We start from the raw sequence: 18642 nt of genomic DNA on the forward strand, positions 1-18642 counted from the left end.
TAACCCCAGATAATCCATGGCTGGCTTGAGCAGGGCCTGAGTGCGCATTTTGTGTCTTGGGAGTGGGGGGTGAGGTGAGAAGCAAGGGGAGGGATTTCTTTTTACAGCCTCCCACCCCCAGCCCGGGGCGGCTCCCCACCCCGCGCCAAGTCGGGACTTCTCTCCCGCTCCTCGCTCTCTCCTCCTGCGCTCGCTCTCTCCTCCTGCGCTCTCTCTCTAGTCCCTCTGACATTTCCACTTGTTGATCTCATCCAGCGGTCCCCTCCCCCACTCTCTTCCCTGGGAACATTGCCCACCCGGGAGACCCTCCAAACCTCTGATTCCAGAGACTGATTAAATAAAGGGAACCTCTGCTCTTCCCTTTGCTCACCTCCCATCCTTCCCCAGCCTCTCCTAGGCTCGAGTGGGTTAGTTCTCCAGAATGCCCGAAAGGCCAGCAGGCCAGGGTCTCAGAAGTTGGGTTCGTTTTTTTGGTTGGGTTGGCCGGCTAAGGATGCAGGATTTGTGTTGGGTCTTGAATAAGTAGCTGGGGAGGAAGGTAGAGAGCTGCAGGCTGAGCGACTCAGAACAAAGAGCTGGGAGGGCACTGGCACCCTTGTCTGGCTTGAAGTTTATCTGCAGGGGAAACACGGTGGCATCAGCTTACCTCTGGGTGTGTTTGAAGTGGCGGTTCTGGTTGGGGTGTGTGCATGTGTGTGATTTCTTTATTTGGTCGTACAAATAGCAAGATTTATTTATACCACTCCTTTCCCTGGTTTCAGAGAAAGTGTCTGGGGATTGGAGTTGAAGTGATCCTGGAGCTTGAGTATTTTTTTTTTTTTTTGTACTGGGAACTGAACCCAGTGTTGCTTTACCATTGAACTACATCCCTACTCCTCTTTATTTTATATTTTGAGACAGTGTCTTGCTAAGTTTCCCAGGCTGGCCTTGAACTTTCGATCCTCTTGCCTTAGTCATTGGTCTTACTGGCTTGCACTACTGCCGGGCCAGAGTTAGAGCTTTTAAATTGCTTAACTGACTGCTAGCTACACAGTTTATGAAACTACTTATTTTGTCCCTGTGAGTCTTTTTATTTTTTTTAATATTTATTTTTTAGTTTTAAGTGGATACAATATCTTTATTTTACATTTATGTGGTGCTGAGGATCGATCTTAGTGCCTCGTGCATGCTAGGTGAGCACTCTACCACTGAGCCACACCCCCAGCCCCTGGCCCTGAAGTACGTGTCATCCATTACCTTCTCTGTTTTACCACTGAGGCTACCAAGCACAGAGAAGTTAAGTAACTTGCTCATAATCACACAACTAGTCAGTGGGAGAGTTAGGTTTTGAACCCAAATCTTTGCAAAACCCAAGTTCTTTTTCCTGTTAGCTCTGGCAGACAAGGGTATTCAGAGTGAGGGTGACTAGATGGAGGGTGTGGGGTCTAGTGTCTGTCTGAACTATTAATCCTTTTCCTCTCTACTTTGCCATCCTCAATCCACTTATTGTCTTTGAGCCTCCTGGCAAAGTTCAGTTTTTAAGAGGACTAGAAAGAATGGGCTGAAACCACATCAAAAGTGGTGCAGGTGAGACGTCTAAACCGGTAGAATGGGTTCTCAGGAGAGAAGAGCCCAACGTGTAATTTGTAGACAGCGGGATAAACGTGGGCCCTATCTGTGGCAAAGGGTTTTAGAGAGGTTCAGAGTTTGCTTGAGGTATTATGTCTTTGTCTCCTAAATATGTCCCTGTCACGCACTGGCTTTGACATGGGAATATTGTCAAGCATCACTAGCCTACGGATTACCTCCACATAACTCTGGGAGGAGGATGGATGACTGGATTTCACACTGACTTTATCTCCCTGTAGTCACAGTTTCCCTGACAGTGGGCAGGCATATTCCTTTACTGCATGGTATCAGTTACTTTCTCATTTTCAGGTTGCTGATGGCCTAGAGTAGCTGGAGAAAAGCTAGCTATACAGAGTAAATCCGCTTTAGCTCTTAATTGGTTTCTCAGCCGCATTTGACCTGGTTGACTTTGTTCTCCCCTTGAAACCTTCTTGGGTTCTTGGCTTCCCTGAGACCCCACTCTTCCAGCTCCTCTGGTCTGGTCTTCTCAGCCCCTTTTCTTCTGGACACATGTGCAGTTTGGAGTTCTCTGGGCCCTTACTCGGTCCTCTCTGTGAGGGACTCTCTTCCTTCTGGTGGCTCTGCGCGTGGTCTGTGCCTCTAGCTCAGACTGTCCTCAGAGTCCAGCTTCTCTTCTGCTCAGCTATCTTGCAGCTATGAGCTTTGCATGTGGGAAACAGCTTACCTTCCTCCTCCCCAGATTGGCTTGCTTTTTACTCTTTCCTCCAAGATTTGTGGCGTGATCGTCTTCTCCTGTGCTCAGGCCAGGGGTTCTTGATTCTCCCTCTCTGTCATCCGGTCCTTCCTCAGGTCCTGTGGATTCCATCACCAACATGTGTCTCAGACGTGACATTTGTCCCTCTTTGGTGCTTTACCCGTGGCCCAGTCTTCACTCCCACGGTACCTCCTTACTGATCCCTATTTCTACTTTTCCCTCTTTCCAGTCCCTGTCTGCAGAGCTTCCTGTTGCCTTAGAGTAAACCTGGGCTCTCCACTTGGCTGTCCGGCCTCCATAACCCTCTCCTGACGTCAGCTCTGGCTCCATTGGCCTCTTTTGTTCTTTAAATGCACATAGCTCTTCCCTGACTTCGGGATTCCTACCCGGGATTCCTCTGCCCTGTGCTCTTTCCCTTCCTCCTTTTACTCCTCGGGCAAGAGCTCTACCCCTGAACTACACCCCCGACCCTTTAAAAAATTTTAATTGAGACAGGTCTGAGTTGCCTAGGCTGGCCTCAACCTTGTGATCCTTCCGCCTTCGCCTCCAGAGAGCCTGGGATGACGGGTCTCCTCGGTTTAAAGTAGCTCCACGTACTTGTCTCTCTTCTTTTCCTCCCAATATGCTGATATGGTGGCTTACATTTACCTGCTTACTTGGGTAGGGCACTTCTTATCTCTAGACCGTGAGCTCAGGCTCTGTTAGACCACTGTATACCCCGGGCCTAGCAAAGTATATAGTTCATATATAGCATACAGAAGGTGCTTAAAACAGGTTTGGTGAATCAGTGGATGAAGAAAGGAAATAAGTGCTCAGGGATGAGGTTGACTGTTAACTAGGGTCAGAGAGGAAGACGCCATTGGGGCTGGGGTAGCTGGGGCTCTGGCGAGTGCGTTAAGGATGATGAGTAGGACTTGGGGAAGAACAGAGGAATGGTAACCCCTTCCTGCAGAGTTAGAAGGTGCAGTGCAGGAGGAGAGTCTACCCCTCAGCCCATAAATGGACAGATAAACTTACATCTTGCCTATTCCAGGACTTTAGGCTTTTGGAAAATGGTTTCTACTTGTTTTTTCTTTTTCTTTTTTTTGGCTTGGAGACTTAAACCTAGGGCCTAACACACGCTGGGCAGGTGTTGTACCATTGAGCTATACCCCCAGCCCCTCTACGTGTCTTTGACTCCCACCCCTCATGGTACCTGGTGATGACTCCCCCCCAACACACACACACACACACACACACACACACACACACACAGCCTCAAGGAGAGCGCTCAGCCTGTGCTGGAGAGTAACCGTACCTTTGAAGTAGGTGCTGCTGCTACTAAGAGCAGCAGCCGGAGACAGTCCCTTGTGGACACACTCAGAAATTGTGAGTAGGGCAAGGAGGAGGGAGAGGCCCGGGGTGGCCTCTCTATAGATGCCAGTTCCTTTTTCCTTTCTTTTGTTTCTGTTTTCTTGTTTCGGTTCTGGGGATTAAACTCAGGGGTTTTTCTCCCACTGAGCCACATCCCCAGCCTTTTATTTTTGAGACAGGGTCTTGCTAAATTGCTGAGGTTCTTGCTAAGTTCCACAGGCCGGCCTTGACTTTGCAATCCTCCTGTGTCAGCCTCCTGAGTCACTAGGATTGCAGATGAGTGCCACTGCATCCGGCTCCCTTGCTGCTGGCATTTCCCCCCATCCCTGAGCCTGGCACAGTTGGAGGTGGGGGCCTCTTCCTGGCAGGCAGGGCAGGAGGAACTGAGCTTGTTGGATGGAGCTGGAACGTGGGGGGAAGTATTCTGGGCCATTGCTAGGCTTATCCGAGCTTCCTGTGGCTGCCCTTTGGGGATGGTCTTGCTCTCCGTCCTGACCCACTAACCCGCTGTTCCCCTCTTCAGGAGCGCCGCTTGATTTTCTCTGAGAAAAGCCCACCCTTCCAGCAAAATAGAGTCCCTCAGGGTGACGGTTGACTTCCTAAAGGTGCCTCTTGGCCTGAAGAAGCCGGTGCTGAAGGAGGTGGCTGTGGGGCCCCCCAAAAGGCCCCAGCCTGCGGCCCTGGAGCGCTACAAGGCGCGGCGTTCGGACGCCATGGACACCGAGTCCCAGTACTCGGGCTACTCCTACAAGTCGGGCCACTCCCGCAGCTCCCGCAAGCACAGGTGGGAATGTGCACGGGAGTGACCCGGTGGTGGAGGGAGGGCTGGGGCCATGGAGAGGTGGGCACGTGCCAGTGTGGGGGCCTGCTGGAAAGAAGCGGACCCTCTTGACTTTCTGTGCCTGTAACTCTGGCTTCCTGCTGTAGGGACCGCCGGGACCGACACCGCTCGAAGAGCCGAGATGGGAGCCGTGGGGACAAGTCGGTCACAATCCAGGCTCCAGGAGAGCCCTTGCTGGACAATGAGTCCACGCGGGGGGATGAACGGGTGAGCATCAAGGAGATGAAGCGGTCCAGTCTGAATGTTTTCAGGTTGCCCCTTGGAGAAACAAGAGGTTCTAGCAGGTTCTACCAGAAACCCGGTGTCTTCAGACAGAGGCCGAGTCAGCAAGGCTATCTTGTTATACTTCTGTGGCTTAGTGTCCCAAGGTAGGACTGTTGCAGTAGAATTCAGGAAACTGGAGTGGAAATCCTTTGGAGGCAGTGGCCTCTTTTGTATCTTGAGAGACAGGAATGACCTGGCTGGGTGATGGGAACTGCCTCTTGGGCTCCTTTTGAACTGATGCCAGCCACTTAAGCTGGTTGGAGTCTAGATTAGGAGAGTGTTGGTGGAGGGTGGCCCTGGACAGGGGGTGCTACCTTGGGTTTTCCTTGAGCCTTTAGGTGTCAGACTCCTCTGGTGTCTGTACTCTTGCGCCCTCTGGTGTCAGCTTGCTGCTCAGGATCACCTAGGTCCTGGGGAGTGGAGGTGTGGTCCGAAAGCGGGAGGGAGAAGTGAGGCTGAGTGGATGAGCCAGGGAAGAGAGTTCCACAGGACAGGGTAAGCACTTGCCCTTGTCCTAACCACGGTGGCCTACTGTGCTCCTCTGTAGGGAGCACAGAGGGCCAAACCCAGCCCTGGCATACAACAGGGGCAGGATTTGAGATGACAGGTGAAGTTTCTTAAGTTTCATTCCTCGTGTTCTTTCTTCTTGGGAGCATCTTACAGGGCTGGAGACTCCAGCTCCATATTCCTTAGAAGAAATCTCTATGGCTGACATTGGAAATCCCTGGGTCTTGGGAGCAGATCAATATCTGAAGAAAATATAGTTTTTCACCTCTTTCCCAGTGCCTTCTCCCTAGGACTTGGCTTCCTGGGTTCTTAAAGTGACCCTGAGACATGATCTGGGTCATGTCTGTTATTGAAGAGGAGTTCCCAAGCCCTTGGTCCTGGAGAAGGAAGGCAGTGTGTTTAGGGGTCATTGGGTCAGGAGTAGACCCAGTTCCTTGAGCTGAGAGCAGTCAGTGTGTCTACTTTTTATTTCCAGATCAGAGTCTTCCCCCATCCTTGGGAGAGGATATTCCTCATTGTCCCTAACCACTGGCCTGCCAGTTGGTCTGCTACATTCCCCACCTCCAGAGGGGAATCCTATGTTCTGAATCCCGTGGGTGTCAGGATCCAGGCGGTCTCAGGAGTGAAGGTTGTGGGAGCTGAAGATCCTGCTGATCTATGGGACTCCTCTATGGGACGGGCTCCAGTCACTGCAGAGAAACAGCTTGAGCAGAGCATACTTAGAAGGGCATCTGGGGACCTTAGCCTGTCTACCCCTGGCTTCCAGGATCAGGTAGTCCATGTGCTGTGGGCATTCAGATGGCCCAGCAGAACTTCTCCACAGAGACCTACAGTGACCCCCCAAGTCTGTACGTGCCCTCCATGCTCTGCCCTGGTCATTCACCATCCCCCTCTTCTCTCTGGTATCTTCTGCACTACTTTTGTCAGGCCACTGCCTTAATCAGAAATCTTTAGTCGCTCCCCGTGCCTGCAGGAGGGCTTGTAGCTTGGAATGACCTCAACAAGCCCCTCCTGCTGCTCTGGGCCTCACTTTCTTGGCCATGCTGTGCTCTGCTCCTATACTTGGGTCCCCAGCTCTTGCTATTCTGGAGGTTCCTGCTCCCCCTCAGCTTCTGCTCGATAGTATGGAAAGCTGCCAACTGGAAGGGACTCAGAGACGGGACCTCTACAACTTTAACGTTTGAGAGATTCACGGGGATCTTGTTAAACGCCAGTTCTGCTTCAGTGGATGTGGGCTAGGCCTGCAGATCTGCATTTCTAACAAGCTCCCCGGTGATGTCCACACTTCCAGTCCACAGAGCACATTCTGAGAGCCGACCCTTAGAGATCAGTTAGTTCCGAGATTCTCAATCTCTGATGAACATTAGAATTATCTGGGGAGCTTTTTATAAAAAAAAAGTTGACAAGCACATTTCACCCTGCTCTAATTGGTATCTTTTCCAAGCTCCCTGGGTGATTCTAATGGGTACAGCTGGGGCTGGGAACCACAGACCCACTTTTATTTAATTCAGTCCAACATTTTCATGTCACCCACTGCCAGGGATCACTTCAGGTCCCATCATTCCTTGGAAGCCTGACTGTTTTGCTTGGCGAGTCTGGCCTTAAATCCTTGTCTCTGCCTGCGCAGCTCCCTTGACATTCGTCCCAGGCGTCATACTCTGAGGGTCTCTGCTGCATGGGCAGTGTTTTCTCTCCCACTGATTGGTGTACAGCTCCCCGAGAGCCCAGCTCTTAGAGTTCAGTATCTGCGGAAGCCAGCCTTGGCTGCACAGGAGAGCTCAATGAATACTTTGTAGGGATTGAACCGAGGGGCCACTGAGTTACATCCACAGCTCTTTTTATTTTTTTGAGTCAGGGTCTCACTAAATTTCCTGGACTGGCCTTGTACTTGCTACCCTCCTGCCTCAGCCTCCCGAGTATCTGGGATCATGGGTGTCCCTGCCCAGATGACGGTTGCATCCTTATCAGTTTCCCTCTCTTCTTTCTGCCTCTCCTTTCCCATGTGTTGCTGACTCTGCTCTGTCTCCTCTTTTCCCTTCTCCACCTCCTCTCCCTGTCCTTTAATCCACCTTGTGCTGCCCCCTCCTGTCTACAGGACGACAACTGGGGAGAAACCACCACGGTAGTCACGGGTACCTCTGAGCACAGCATCTCCCACGATGACCTCACACGAATCGCCAAGGACATGGAGGACAGTGTTCCACTGGACTGCTCCCGTCACCTGGGTGTGGCTGCAGGGGCCACGCTGGCGCTGCTCTCCTTCCTCACCCCGCTGGCTTTCCTGCTGCTACCCCCACTGCTGTGGCGGGATGAGCTGGAGCCGTGCGGGACGGCCTGCGAGGGCCTCTTCATTTCAGTGGCCTTCAAGCTGCTCATCCTGCTGCTGGGCAGCTGGGCTCTGTTCTTCCGCCGGCCCAAGGCCTCGCTGCCCCGGGTCTTCGTGCTGCGCGCCCTGCTCATGGTGCTCGTCTTCCTGCTCGTGGTCTCCTACTGGCTCTTCTACGGCGTGCGCATCCTGGATGCCCGGGAGCGCAGCTACCAGGGCGTGGTGCAGTTCGCGGTGTCACTGGTGGACGCCCTGCTCTTCGTGCACTACTTGGCTGTGGTCCTGCTGGAGCTGCGGCAGCTCCAGCCCCAGTTCACGCTCAAGGTCGTGCGCTCCACCGACGGGGCCAGCCGCTTCTACAACGTTGGCCATCTCAGGTACGAGTGCTTGGGAGTAGGCGAGATGTGCACATGGAGGAAGGAGGGTGCGGAAGGAGAGGGTTTCAGGAGTGGTGGTGGGGAGGCCAGAAGTGATGGGTTGGCAGGGCTAGGTGGAAGGTGTTGAGTACTTTTGCACGTAGTAGGTTTTCAACATGTTTGTTGCTGAATGGGAAGGTCATGTGCAGTGCTGTAGGCAAGATGCCAGGGACAGTCACTGAGTTGGGACCAATCAGGCAATCGGAGATGAGGAATCTTAGGGGAGGATCCATCCAGGGCACATCCCCTGGGTCATGAACATCACCTTTCCTAGAGGCACAAGAAGCTGACCCTGGCTAGAGAAAGGACCCTCAGAGGAAGAGAGATGGAGGTTAAGTGGGAGGATAAGTCATCTCCCACCAGATTTATTGGTAGGGTGCTCCCCGTACCCCTAGGCAGTAGAGTATCAGAACCTCCTTGGGAAGATGCAGGAGGAAGCCGAGGGCACCCTTCGCTGGGAACTCAGGCCCAGCGCCCTTTCTCCCCCAAGCTTCAGCATGGCAGGGAGGAGCGAGTGACCCAGCTCTGGGAATGGTTGGGAGCCTGGTAAGTAGACGTCAGGCTTGAGCCAGGCTTCCTGGAAGCAGCTTGTCTCCGTCATGTCCCCTCCTGCCCTGCCAACCTGCCCTGATGTGTGCCTTTCCCTGTACCCCTGTCTGCCCCTTCTCCCTCCCCGTCCTGCCCTCTCCCCCACAGCATCCAGCGCGTGGCAGTGTGGATCCTGGAGAAGTATTACCATGACTTCCCTGTCTACAACCCTGCCCTCCTCAACCTGCCCAAGTCCGTCCTGGCCAAGAAAGTGTCTGGCTTCAAGGTGTATTCTCTCGGAGAGGGTGAGCGGCCCTGCTCCTCCGCCCCTCCCGGCCTCTTCTAAGCAGGACTCCACGTGGCTTCCTCTCTCTCTCTCTCTCTCTCTCTCTCTCTCTCTCACGCCTTTCTCCTTCCCTTTTCCTTTCTCCAGCCCATGTCCCAGCCCCTTCTGTCCTGTCATTTTCCTTGACTTCAGGTGGCTGGTCCTAGTTGCTGATTCTACTTGCTCCCGCTTTATACTACGGTGTGTCTCCCCAATCTGCCTCCCCTGTGTCTGCTTATCGGCTCTGGTCTCAGCCCTTTGGCTCACCTGAGCCCAGGAGGCACATGGGCAGGACTTCTGCCCTTCTGGTGCCTTCCTGGTTGCTTTTCCCCAGCCTCTCCAGAGGGAATGGGTGGTATTGCTGGGTGGGGGGAAGAGCTTCCTCTAAACACAACGGGCTGTGTCTCCAGAGCTCCTGGAGTGAGGAAAGAGGCCACACTCTGATGTGACCGTCGTCTCTATCCTGATCCTGTGCAGAAAACAGCACCAACAACTCCACAGGCCAGTCTCGGGCTGCGATCGCAGCGGCGGCCCGGCGGCGGGACAACAGCCACAATGAGTACTACTACGAAGAAGCTGAACACGAGCGCAGGGTGCGCAAGCGCAGGGCCAGGTGGGTCCCTGGGGGAGAAGAGGGGTGGGGTGGGGTGGGGTGGAGTGAAGGGTGGTGTTGACCCTGGGGTAAGCTGAGGAGAGGAAGCCCGAGGGACTTCTATGACTATTTGAAGTAGGTGAGCTGTGATGATGTGGGGTATGCTTGTCCTTAGTGCTGCTCTAACAGGTGACCAGAAACCAGCAACTAAAAGCAGCCTGTTTATCATCTCCTGTTCCGTGGGTCAGGTTCAGGCTTGCTGGACCATCTTCTTAAGTCTCAAGGCTGAAATCAAACCTCACCCTGAGCCTGGGCTTCTCCTCCAAGCTCACTGACTTTTCTTTTCTTGGTAGTACCAGGGCAGCACCCAGGGACACTCTGCCACTGAACTTCATCCCAAGCCCTTTTTAATTTTTATTTTGAGACAGGATCTCTCAAAGTTTCCCAAGGTGGCCTGGAACTTGTGATCCTCCTGCCTCGGCATCCTGAGTAGCTGGAATTACATGCATGTACCACCCCACCCAGTGCTCACTGACTTTGGCAGAATCACCTCCTTGTCCTGCCACCCTACAGGCAGCATGACAGTTGGCTTTTCCAGTGGGAGGAGTCTCAGACTTATTTTGCCACCAGCGGGAGAAAACCGCTTCTGAAGAACTCATGTGATTAGATCAGGCAGAACAGGATAATCTTATTTTAAAGTTAGCAAACATGGCCCTTGAATTACATCTGCAAAACGTTCTGAGGTTAATCGGGGTGTGGTGATGCATGCCTATAATCCAATGACTCAGGAGGCTAAGGCAGGAGGATCAAAGTTTGAGGCCAGCCTGGGCAACGTGGTACCACCCTATCAAAATAAAAAATAAGAGTTGGGGATGTAGTTCTGTGGTAGAGTGCTCCTGGATTTAACCTCCATTCTTGAAAAAAAAAAAAAATACTGAGATGATTGAATCATGAGGGAGTGGAACTCCAGGGAGCATTTTTGCATTCTGCCTACTACAGTGGGGTAGTGGCTTCTAAAGATGTGAACCTTATCCGAAACAGCAGGCTGGCTGCGCTTCTATCAATAGATCTTGAAGGCTTAGCATATGGGGCTTTTTTTGTCTGCAAAAATAAGGTTCTTGTGTCTATATTTTGGTAAACTTTTTTTTTTTTTTTTTTTTTTTTTTTTTTGGTGGTGCTGGAGATTGAATCTAAGCTCTTGTACATGCTAGGCAAACTCTATTACTGAGACACTTCCCCAGCCTGGTCCATTTTTAAAGGCTATCCTCACCTATCCCTTTTCCCTAATGTGAACTTCAATCATGCCTGAAAAAACTTTCTCTCTGCCTACTGCCGTCAGGTCCCACCTGGGTCTGTTGGGATTTCGTGGGAGAGGAGCAGAGAGCCTGGGACCATTCATTCTACCCTCCATCCCTTCTCCCACATTATCTCCAGACTTCAAGAAGGGGAGGCAGCCCTTGCTCTGTCCTTACAAATGAAGCTGGTGTCCCCTGGAGTAGAATAAAGATCAGCAACTCCATTCCTCTGACGTTCCTACATGAGTTCGGTTGTCTCAGAAATGGCCCTCCCAGGGTCATTTCTAGGAGAGGGAGGGGCAAGTGCTGGGGAGTGATATTGGCCAAATTATATTGTTATACTGTTTGCATGTATGAATATGGAACTACAGCTCCCATCATTAGATAAAACTAGAGTGCACCTATTAAAAGATGGGTGGGGGGAGGAACGGCCCTTCTTCTACCCCTTTGCCTTCTGCCCCGACTAGGGTCTTTGGATCTCATGTGCTGCCACCACCATTCTTGGCACATAGGGGCCCTTTTCTTCTCCCATTACCTTGCTTGGAACCGAAAGACAGCTTTTTGCTTTGTGTTCCTGAGATAGAGATGTTCTTTTAAAAAAGAACTTGCTGAAGAACTCCGGGAAAGCAAAGAAGCAGCAGAAATTGTAGGTCTTCACAGTGTGCTCGTACCTAGCCTAGGGTCCAGCCTCGGCTCATTGAAGGTTCCAGGTCCCTGGGTTCTGGTGACTGGGCCATAGGCCTCCTTTCCTTGTCCTGCTCTTAGACCACATGGGTTTTTATTGTTTTTTTGGACTTCAGAAAATTGTATTACTTAGCCTTTTTAGCTTTTAACATATTGTCATCTTAGGTTTCTTTACAGTCCTTTCTTCTATTTTCCCTCTTCCCTAATCCCTATCCTCCGTCTCTCCATGGTAGGCACTCACTAGTGTGTCTGATTTCCTTAAAACCTGTATATATTCTGTACAACTTGATTTTTGTATGCTTTTTGTATAAATTGACTTTCCCCCTGCTTCTCCTTTAACACTATAGTTTTGAGACTTATCCATTATTGGCTATACACCCCGTTTGTTGCATAGTGTTTCGTAGAATTTTCCCAATGTACTATATGAAATTTGGATTATAGTCCTTTTCTATTTTGACAGAGTCTGCCACGTGACTAGCGCTGACTTCATGAAAGAAGGTTCAATTCATAAGTAATTGCTAGGGAGTTTTAAATTTAAAAGAGACAAGACTCTCATTACCTTTAATACCCGTTCTGGGACGCTTCTCCTAGCTCCTGCCTCCAGCCACCTAATGCGGTGGCGAGGTTTACAGAAGAGTCTAGTGAGAGAGGGAGAGCACGCTAGGGAGTGGGCTTTTATTGGGGAACAAAAAATTCCAGGGAAAATCCCATCCAATGAAGGTTAAGGGGGGCAGCATCCTAAGGTCAGGGGCAACGATTGGGTCTTCAGGGCAGTGGCCAGACACACCTCTGCACGGACAAGTCCTCGGACCTGGAGAAGGGTGGGGAAGGCTCTGACACAGCTGTGTCTAAGCGCCTCTCACCCAGCCAGGGAGGTAACTCAAATCACGTGCGAGGATGGCCTCCCACAACAGAGAAATAGTATCTTACTTAATTTTCATCTTTCTGAGCCAGTGCCTTCTTTATGTATATTTTAATCTCTCAGGCCTCTTGTGAATTGTCTGTTCATCTCTTTTGCCCATTTTTCTAAAGAGTTCTTGCCTTTTTCTTCTTAATTTATAGCAAATTATTTGCATATTCTAGGTGTCAATCCCTTGTTGGTTTTTAAATGCTACATACATGCCCCACACCCATCCGAGGTTACTTAATGTTGCCCATGCCATTGTGGCTGAATAGAAATCTGTCATTTTAAATTAGTAATATCAGGCTGGGGATGTGGCTCCAGCGGTAGTGCGCTCGCCTGGCTTGTACAGGGCGCTGGGTTCGATCCTCAGCACCACATAAAAATAAAATAAAGATGTTGTGTCCACCGAAAACTAAACTAAACTAAACTAAAATAAATATTAAAAAATTCTCTCTTTCTTTAAAAAAATTAGTAATATCTATTACTTTTTTTTTTCTTTTGTGGTGCTGAGGATTGAACCCAGGGCCTTGTGCGTGCGAGGCAAGCACTCTCCCGACTGAGCCGTATCCCCAGCCCAGTAATATCTGTTACTTTTTGACATGATTAAGTGTGGTGTGTGGAGGGTGGTCCTATTTAGGAAGGCTTTTCCTAGGGTTTGACGGGATGCTTGTTCTTTCCTGTAACATGAGTCATAGTTGTCTCTCTGAGTTTGCCACCAGATTTGTCCTCTGACTCTCTGGGCTGTGGCCCCTGAGCTCTGGTTGCTTCTTGCCCTTGGTGGCAGAAAGCCCCCCATTCCTCAGCCTGTGGAGCTTGTGCTGCTTCAGGGAGGGCACAAAAGCCTGCCCTTGCTCAGGCCCTGTGGTTGAAGCCAGTGGAGAGGGCAAAGATGTGAGGCGGGCATCTGTCTCCACCCTCTGGTCCCCCAGGCTCGTCGTAGCCGTGGAGGAGGCCTTCACTCACATCAAGCGACTGCAGGAGGAGGAGCAGAAGAACCCCAGGGAGGTGATGGATCCCCGGGAGGCAGCCCAGGCCATCTTTGCATCCATGGCCCGTGCCATGCAGAAGTACCTTCGGACCACCAAGCAGCAGCCTTACCACACCATGGAGAGTATCCTGCAGCACCTGGAATTCTGCATCACGCACGACATGACCCCCAAGGTGGGCCCGCGGCTCCTAGTGTCCTTCCTCTCTCCCCAGCTTCTGGTCCTCTTCCTGTCCACCTTCACTTTCTTTTGTTGTTCTTTTTTTTTTTTTTTTTTTTTTTTTTTTGCAGTATTAGGGCATCACTGAGCTCTACTATAGCCCCAGTCCTTTTTACTTTTTATTTTGAGGCAGGGTCTTGCTAAGTTGCTGAGGGTAGACTTAAACTTGTGATTCTTCTGCCTCAGTCTCTCATGTTGCTCAGATTACAAGCATGAGACCCCACACTCAGCCTCCCTTTATTCCCTATTTCTCGCCTCATTCTACCTCTCTCTCTCTCTCTCTCTCTCTCTCTCTCTCTCTCTCTCTCTCTCTCTCCTCTGCCTCCTCCTCCTTATCATCTCTTTTCTCATCCCTACCTCCTCTACCCTGTCTGCATGGAGTAAAGTCCTTAGGTAGATGAAGCAAAGGTGGACTTCAGAACTAATTGGGGGAAGACAGACCTGTTTCTCATTTTTATAAGGACTCTGGAATTTCCAGATGCAAAGTCCCACCTTTACCTGTGACCCCTTTCACCTCCCAGATGGTCTTTGACCTGTGCTCATTTTCAGCCATTGCCCACCACACAACTCAATTGCTAGTTTCCTAGATTGGCTTTCCCTGAGCTGCTCTTCATGAACAGGAGACTAAAGATGTAACCTGTCCCCTGCTAGCTCCCTTGTACTGCAGACCTGCTCGCGCTGATTATACAAGATATATGGGAGGGAGGGAAGGAAAAATGAGGGAGGGCTTGTCTAGATCACAGCACAGAGGACGGGGGTCAGGGGACCCAAGTTCAGTCCTGACTCTGTGGAGCCATATCATTTCTTTTTTTTTTTTTTTAAAGAGAGAGTGAGAGAGGGAGAGAGAGAGGAGAGAGAGAGAATGTTAATATTTATTTATTTTTTTATTTTATCGGCGGACACAACATCTTTGTTGGTATGTGGTGCTGAGGATCGAATCTGGGCCGCATGCACGCCAGGCGAGCGCGCTACCGCTTGAGCCACATCCCCAGCCCCGAGCCATATCATTTCTACGGGTGTTGTCTTTTTTATCCATAAATCAATTCTGCTCTGACATTCCGAGATATTAGTTCATACGCAGCGTGAGCCTGGGGTCATGCTAGGTGTTTTTGGAAGCTGTGCCCAGGAGATGAAGGACAGTGGGTGGGTGAACAGATTCCTAGGCAGTCTCTTCTCCCCTCCTCAGGCTTTCCTGGAGCGGTACCTGGCAGCTGGACCCACCATCCAGTACCACAAGGAACGCTGGCTGGCCAAACAGTGGACACTGGTGAGCGAGGAGCCGGTGACCAATGGGCTTAAGGATGGCATCGTTTTCCTCTTAAAACGCCAGGACTTCAGCCTGGTGGTCAGCACCAAGAAGGTGCCATTCTTCAAACTCTCCGAGGAATTCGTGGATCCCAAGTCACACAAGTTTGTCATGAGGCTGCAATCGGAGACCTCAGTGTGATCATGCAACTGCAGGGGAGTGGGAGACTCGGGGGCTTCTGCGGGGCGGGAGAGGGGCTTGGTTCTCAGGCCCCGCCACGTTCCCGCTGCCCTTTTCCCTCTTGCTCTTGTTTTTTTACTTGAATTAACTCACCCCTCGCCCTGTCTCCTTCCCTCTTCCTTACTTTGCCCACGTGAACCTGGAGAGATCATCCTGCTGTTAACAGTACCTGGGAACCCCCCCTGCCCCCACTTTTATATCCCTCCAGGCCCTGCAGGAATCAGTGCCTCATCTCCTCCTTTTCCCTAGATGTTGGTCCCTTCTGAAAGGGCCCAGGCCCTCTTGATTGTCCCTTCCCTTCCCACGCCCCCACTCTCAAGCCCAAGTCCTTCTAGCCGTTCTCTCCAGTGGCCCATGACAGGTTTTTCTCCAGGGGTATGGCTTTGACCCCAGAGAGCCGCAGTGCCAAACTCCTCCAGGGCAGTGGATATCTCCCCCGCTGCCCCTTCACCCCACTCATAACAAACCCAGAGTTCTCGGGCAGGGATGCTCCGGCCACAGAGCCCAAGAGTTAGGAGCCTCCCTGTAGCGTGATTTGCTCCCAGCTACCCTCCCCCATCCACATATATTTAGAGCAAGGGAAAATCCCGTCCTTCACCTGGAAGTCTCCACCTGCCAGCTCTGATGGTATGATCTGATGGTCTGATCACACGTGACCACAGGCAGACTGAGGCGGAAGGCCTCTGACCACTTCACCAGGGCCCTGGGGGAAAGTCCAGTGGCCTTAGGATAGAGCCTTGAGGTCAGAGACACTTGTCACTGCCCCCTGCCCTCTCCACCTGCCCTGACCTTCCTTCTGACTCTTCTCCACGAAGGACAGACTCACTGGCGAACAGTCCCTGACTCACACCGTGGTCTCGACAGATGCTTTGCTTCTCTGCACCAGCCGCCCCAATCCTGCTGACTTCTCTTGGCTCCCGAGACCTGTTGCCTCATCTGTTTTTGGGGGAGGAGCCTGCAACTCCTCCTTGTTCCCTGCCTTAAGTCCAGTTCTTTGCCTCAGGGGTCTCTTTTCCATGGCCTTCCAGGGTCCCCCCCTCTCCTGTTCTCCTCTGGTTCTCTGGGCACTGTATTGGGGTGAGAGACCAGGATTACTGCCTTTTGTGGGTACATAACCCTTCACCCCATTTTAGCTTCCATCACCTTTGCACCAAATCTGAATTCTCTCAACAGTTTAGGTCTCATTGTGAGCAAAATTCACTGGCACCCTAATGCATATTTTCAGAGTAAATTTGAGCTTATACATGAGATACCATCAATGATGTACCAAGGGGGATAGAAGTAGGAAGCGCCCATTTAGATATCCTTCTAGGATCCACATAAGAACTGTTCTTATGGCTGAGTCATGCCCCTGGGCCCATTCTTTAAATAACGCACAATTCTCCTGGATAGGCCCCTCTCTTCCCTGGGAAATTTGCCGGTACTTTCCTTGTAAAGCACATTCTGGGATAAGATGCCCGTTGAGCTCTCACCTGGGAGGCTTTGTCTCTGTCGTGATAACCTAGTGATTGGAATTTCTCCTGTCCTTTCTGAAAAGGCACATCTCTCTACCTACCATGTAGCTGGTTTGTCAGTCAGTGCTTTTCTTGTCCCTGGTCCCCAGCAGGGGGCCTCTAGATTAGCACTGAGCTGGGGCTGGGGACCTCGGATAGGCCCATGTGAAATATATGCTGTCCTGGGGGGTCCTGGGAGAGGTATCTTATGTTAAAATAAAATCTGGTTTCAGAGGAGTCCCTCTGGGTCACATAAATACCTCACTGTCCTGGAGAACAAGACCCGGATGGTGACTGAGGTCATTGCCTTTGTGGGCAACAGCAGGGTGTATGTCGTGTGGTTTGGGTGCGTTGGGTGCGTGGCTAGGGTGGACGGAAGGAAATTATTTGTGATCATGGTTGCTGCCCTAAGTTAGGGACAGGGGGAGTGTTTATTTTAAGAACCTGCCATGTTTTTAATCACTGTGATTTTTTCATTCCTTTTTCCTAAAAAACAAACAGAGAAACCATTCTTCCCCCCCCCACCCCCCCCAACTCTTTCTCTAAGCACTAAGGGCTGTGACTGAGAATGGTAGTGTTTTGGTCCTTTGCGTCAGAACTGTGGTATCTTTGTCTTTTTTTGGTTATTATTATTAATATTTTTTTTTAAATGTCAGGATGAATTGTCAAGTGTATGGCTGTGCGGGTGTCCTTCTTCTCCCGTATGGGAATTGTCTTCATGCTGTGAACTGCTGGGGGATGGGCAGCTGGTCCCTATGCGCAGTTTCCCCCAACCAGGCCGGTCCCACGGTCCCACGCTCTCTGGGTTTTCCATTCTTCCTGGGAGGGGGTGTGCCCACGTGGGGCAGCTCTGCTCCATCCCCACAGGGGATGCTGGGATACTGTGCTGGGCATCTCCAGTGCTGTTGTTTCTATGACTACGGGCATCCTCGCTGCTCCCCAGCACACCTTCTTGGCCTTCCTTTTCATGGCCTTGGAATGCTTTCTCCCCTCCCTAGCACACCAGGACACTGTGCCTCGGTCCTTCACCTACCTCGCCACTCTGCCACTGTCCCCATTGGTTCCCTTCTCCTTAAGTGGTATTTTTGTCTCTCATTTATTCTTGTCTATGTCCCTGTAGTCTCTCACTTTCTCCTTGCCATCCCCCTGCATTTCAACCCTTAATTGTTGGCTTCCCCAGCCCACTCAGCATTCCCATGGCAAACCCTGGTGAAGCACCCGTGGTGAGACTTTGGATCCCCGGAAGCTTCTCATCCGAGACATGTTCCCAGGGTTTGTGTTTCTCTTCTCTGCTGGGCCCAGATGAGCTCCCTTTCTTCTTTGTGGTGTGTCTGTTGGTCTGTCTTCTCTCCTCTGCCCTCCCCTTGGGGCAGTATCTGCTGTTGGACTAAGTCCTGGTGTGTGACTGTTGTGATTTTGTTCTCTGTGCAAAAGGAAGGGGCTTCTGGAGTCTCTTTCAAGTGAGATTGTAAATGTAGAATTTTCCACTGTTGGATCTAGATTTTTTCCTTTTTTTCCTTTTCTTTCCTTTCTTTCTTTTTTTTTTTTTTTTTTTGGGTTACAGAGCTGAGACATTGTGCATGCATGTAGAAAATTGTAAAATGTAAATTTTTTTTTTAATATATAAAAAGCTTTGTTTTTACAGTTTGCAGTGGATCTAAACATTATGGCAATTATAGGGATTTTTTTCTTAAACATAGGAAACTAAAACTGTATAAATTTTTTTTATATATAAAATAAAGACATTTGACTTTTGTGGGGGCATTCTGTTGCTTTTCTTTCTTTTTTTTCCATAGGCATGGGAGCAAAAGAGGGCCCCCGGGCAGAGTGAGTATAAATGGATCCTTGTTAGGGAGCGAGTGGGCAGCAGGGGGCAGTATGGGCTCCATATTGCTCCACAGGGCTTCAGCTGTTGAGAGCAATGAGAAAATAAAAAAAGGACATTGCTGGTCTGAACCAGGATTTGTAGGAGAGCGAAATGTGAGGACTCCTTTGCCCTGAGGGATGGTTGTCGGGAGCATCTCTCTGGGTGCCTCCTCTGGAGCATGCTTGGTGTCTAGTTGACTGGTAGGAGTAGAGTTTCTAAGATGTCTTCTTTCC

At 50.8% G+C, this 18642-nt stretch overlaps 1 protein-coding gene across 2 annotated transcripts in view; it reads left to right on the top strand.

The window, feature by feature from the left end:
• Positions 1-18287, top strand: part of VANGL2 (VANGL planar cell polarity protein 2) — a 28826-nt gene extending 10539 nt beyond the window's left edge. For both annotated transcript variants that reach the window (XM_081305490.1, XM_081305489.1), the window contains 7 exons: positions 4200-4460; positions 4604-4724; positions 7384-7991; positions 8727-8863; positions 9361-9496; positions 13288-13519; positions 14750-18287. In XM_081305490.1, the coding sequence (XP_081161616.1) occupies positions 4390-4460; positions 4604-4724; positions 7384-7991; positions 8727-8863; positions 9361-9496; positions 13288-13519; positions 14750-15010 (1566 nt within the window). In that variant the 5' untranslated portion in view covers positions 4200-4389 and the 3' untranslated portion in view covers positions 15011-18287. The remainder of the gene's footprint in view (positions 1-4199; positions 4461-4603; positions 4725-7383; positions 7992-8726; positions 8864-9360; positions 9497-13287; positions 13520-14749) is intronic.
• Positions 18288-18642: the final 355 nt, after the last annotated feature.

The sequence above is a fragment of the Spermophilus citellus genome, assembly GCF_964194105.1.
Source record: "Spermophilus citellus genome assembly, chromosome: 9".
NCBI lineage: Eukaryota > Metazoa > Chordata > Mammalia > Rodentia > Sciuridae > Spermophilus > Spermophilus citellus.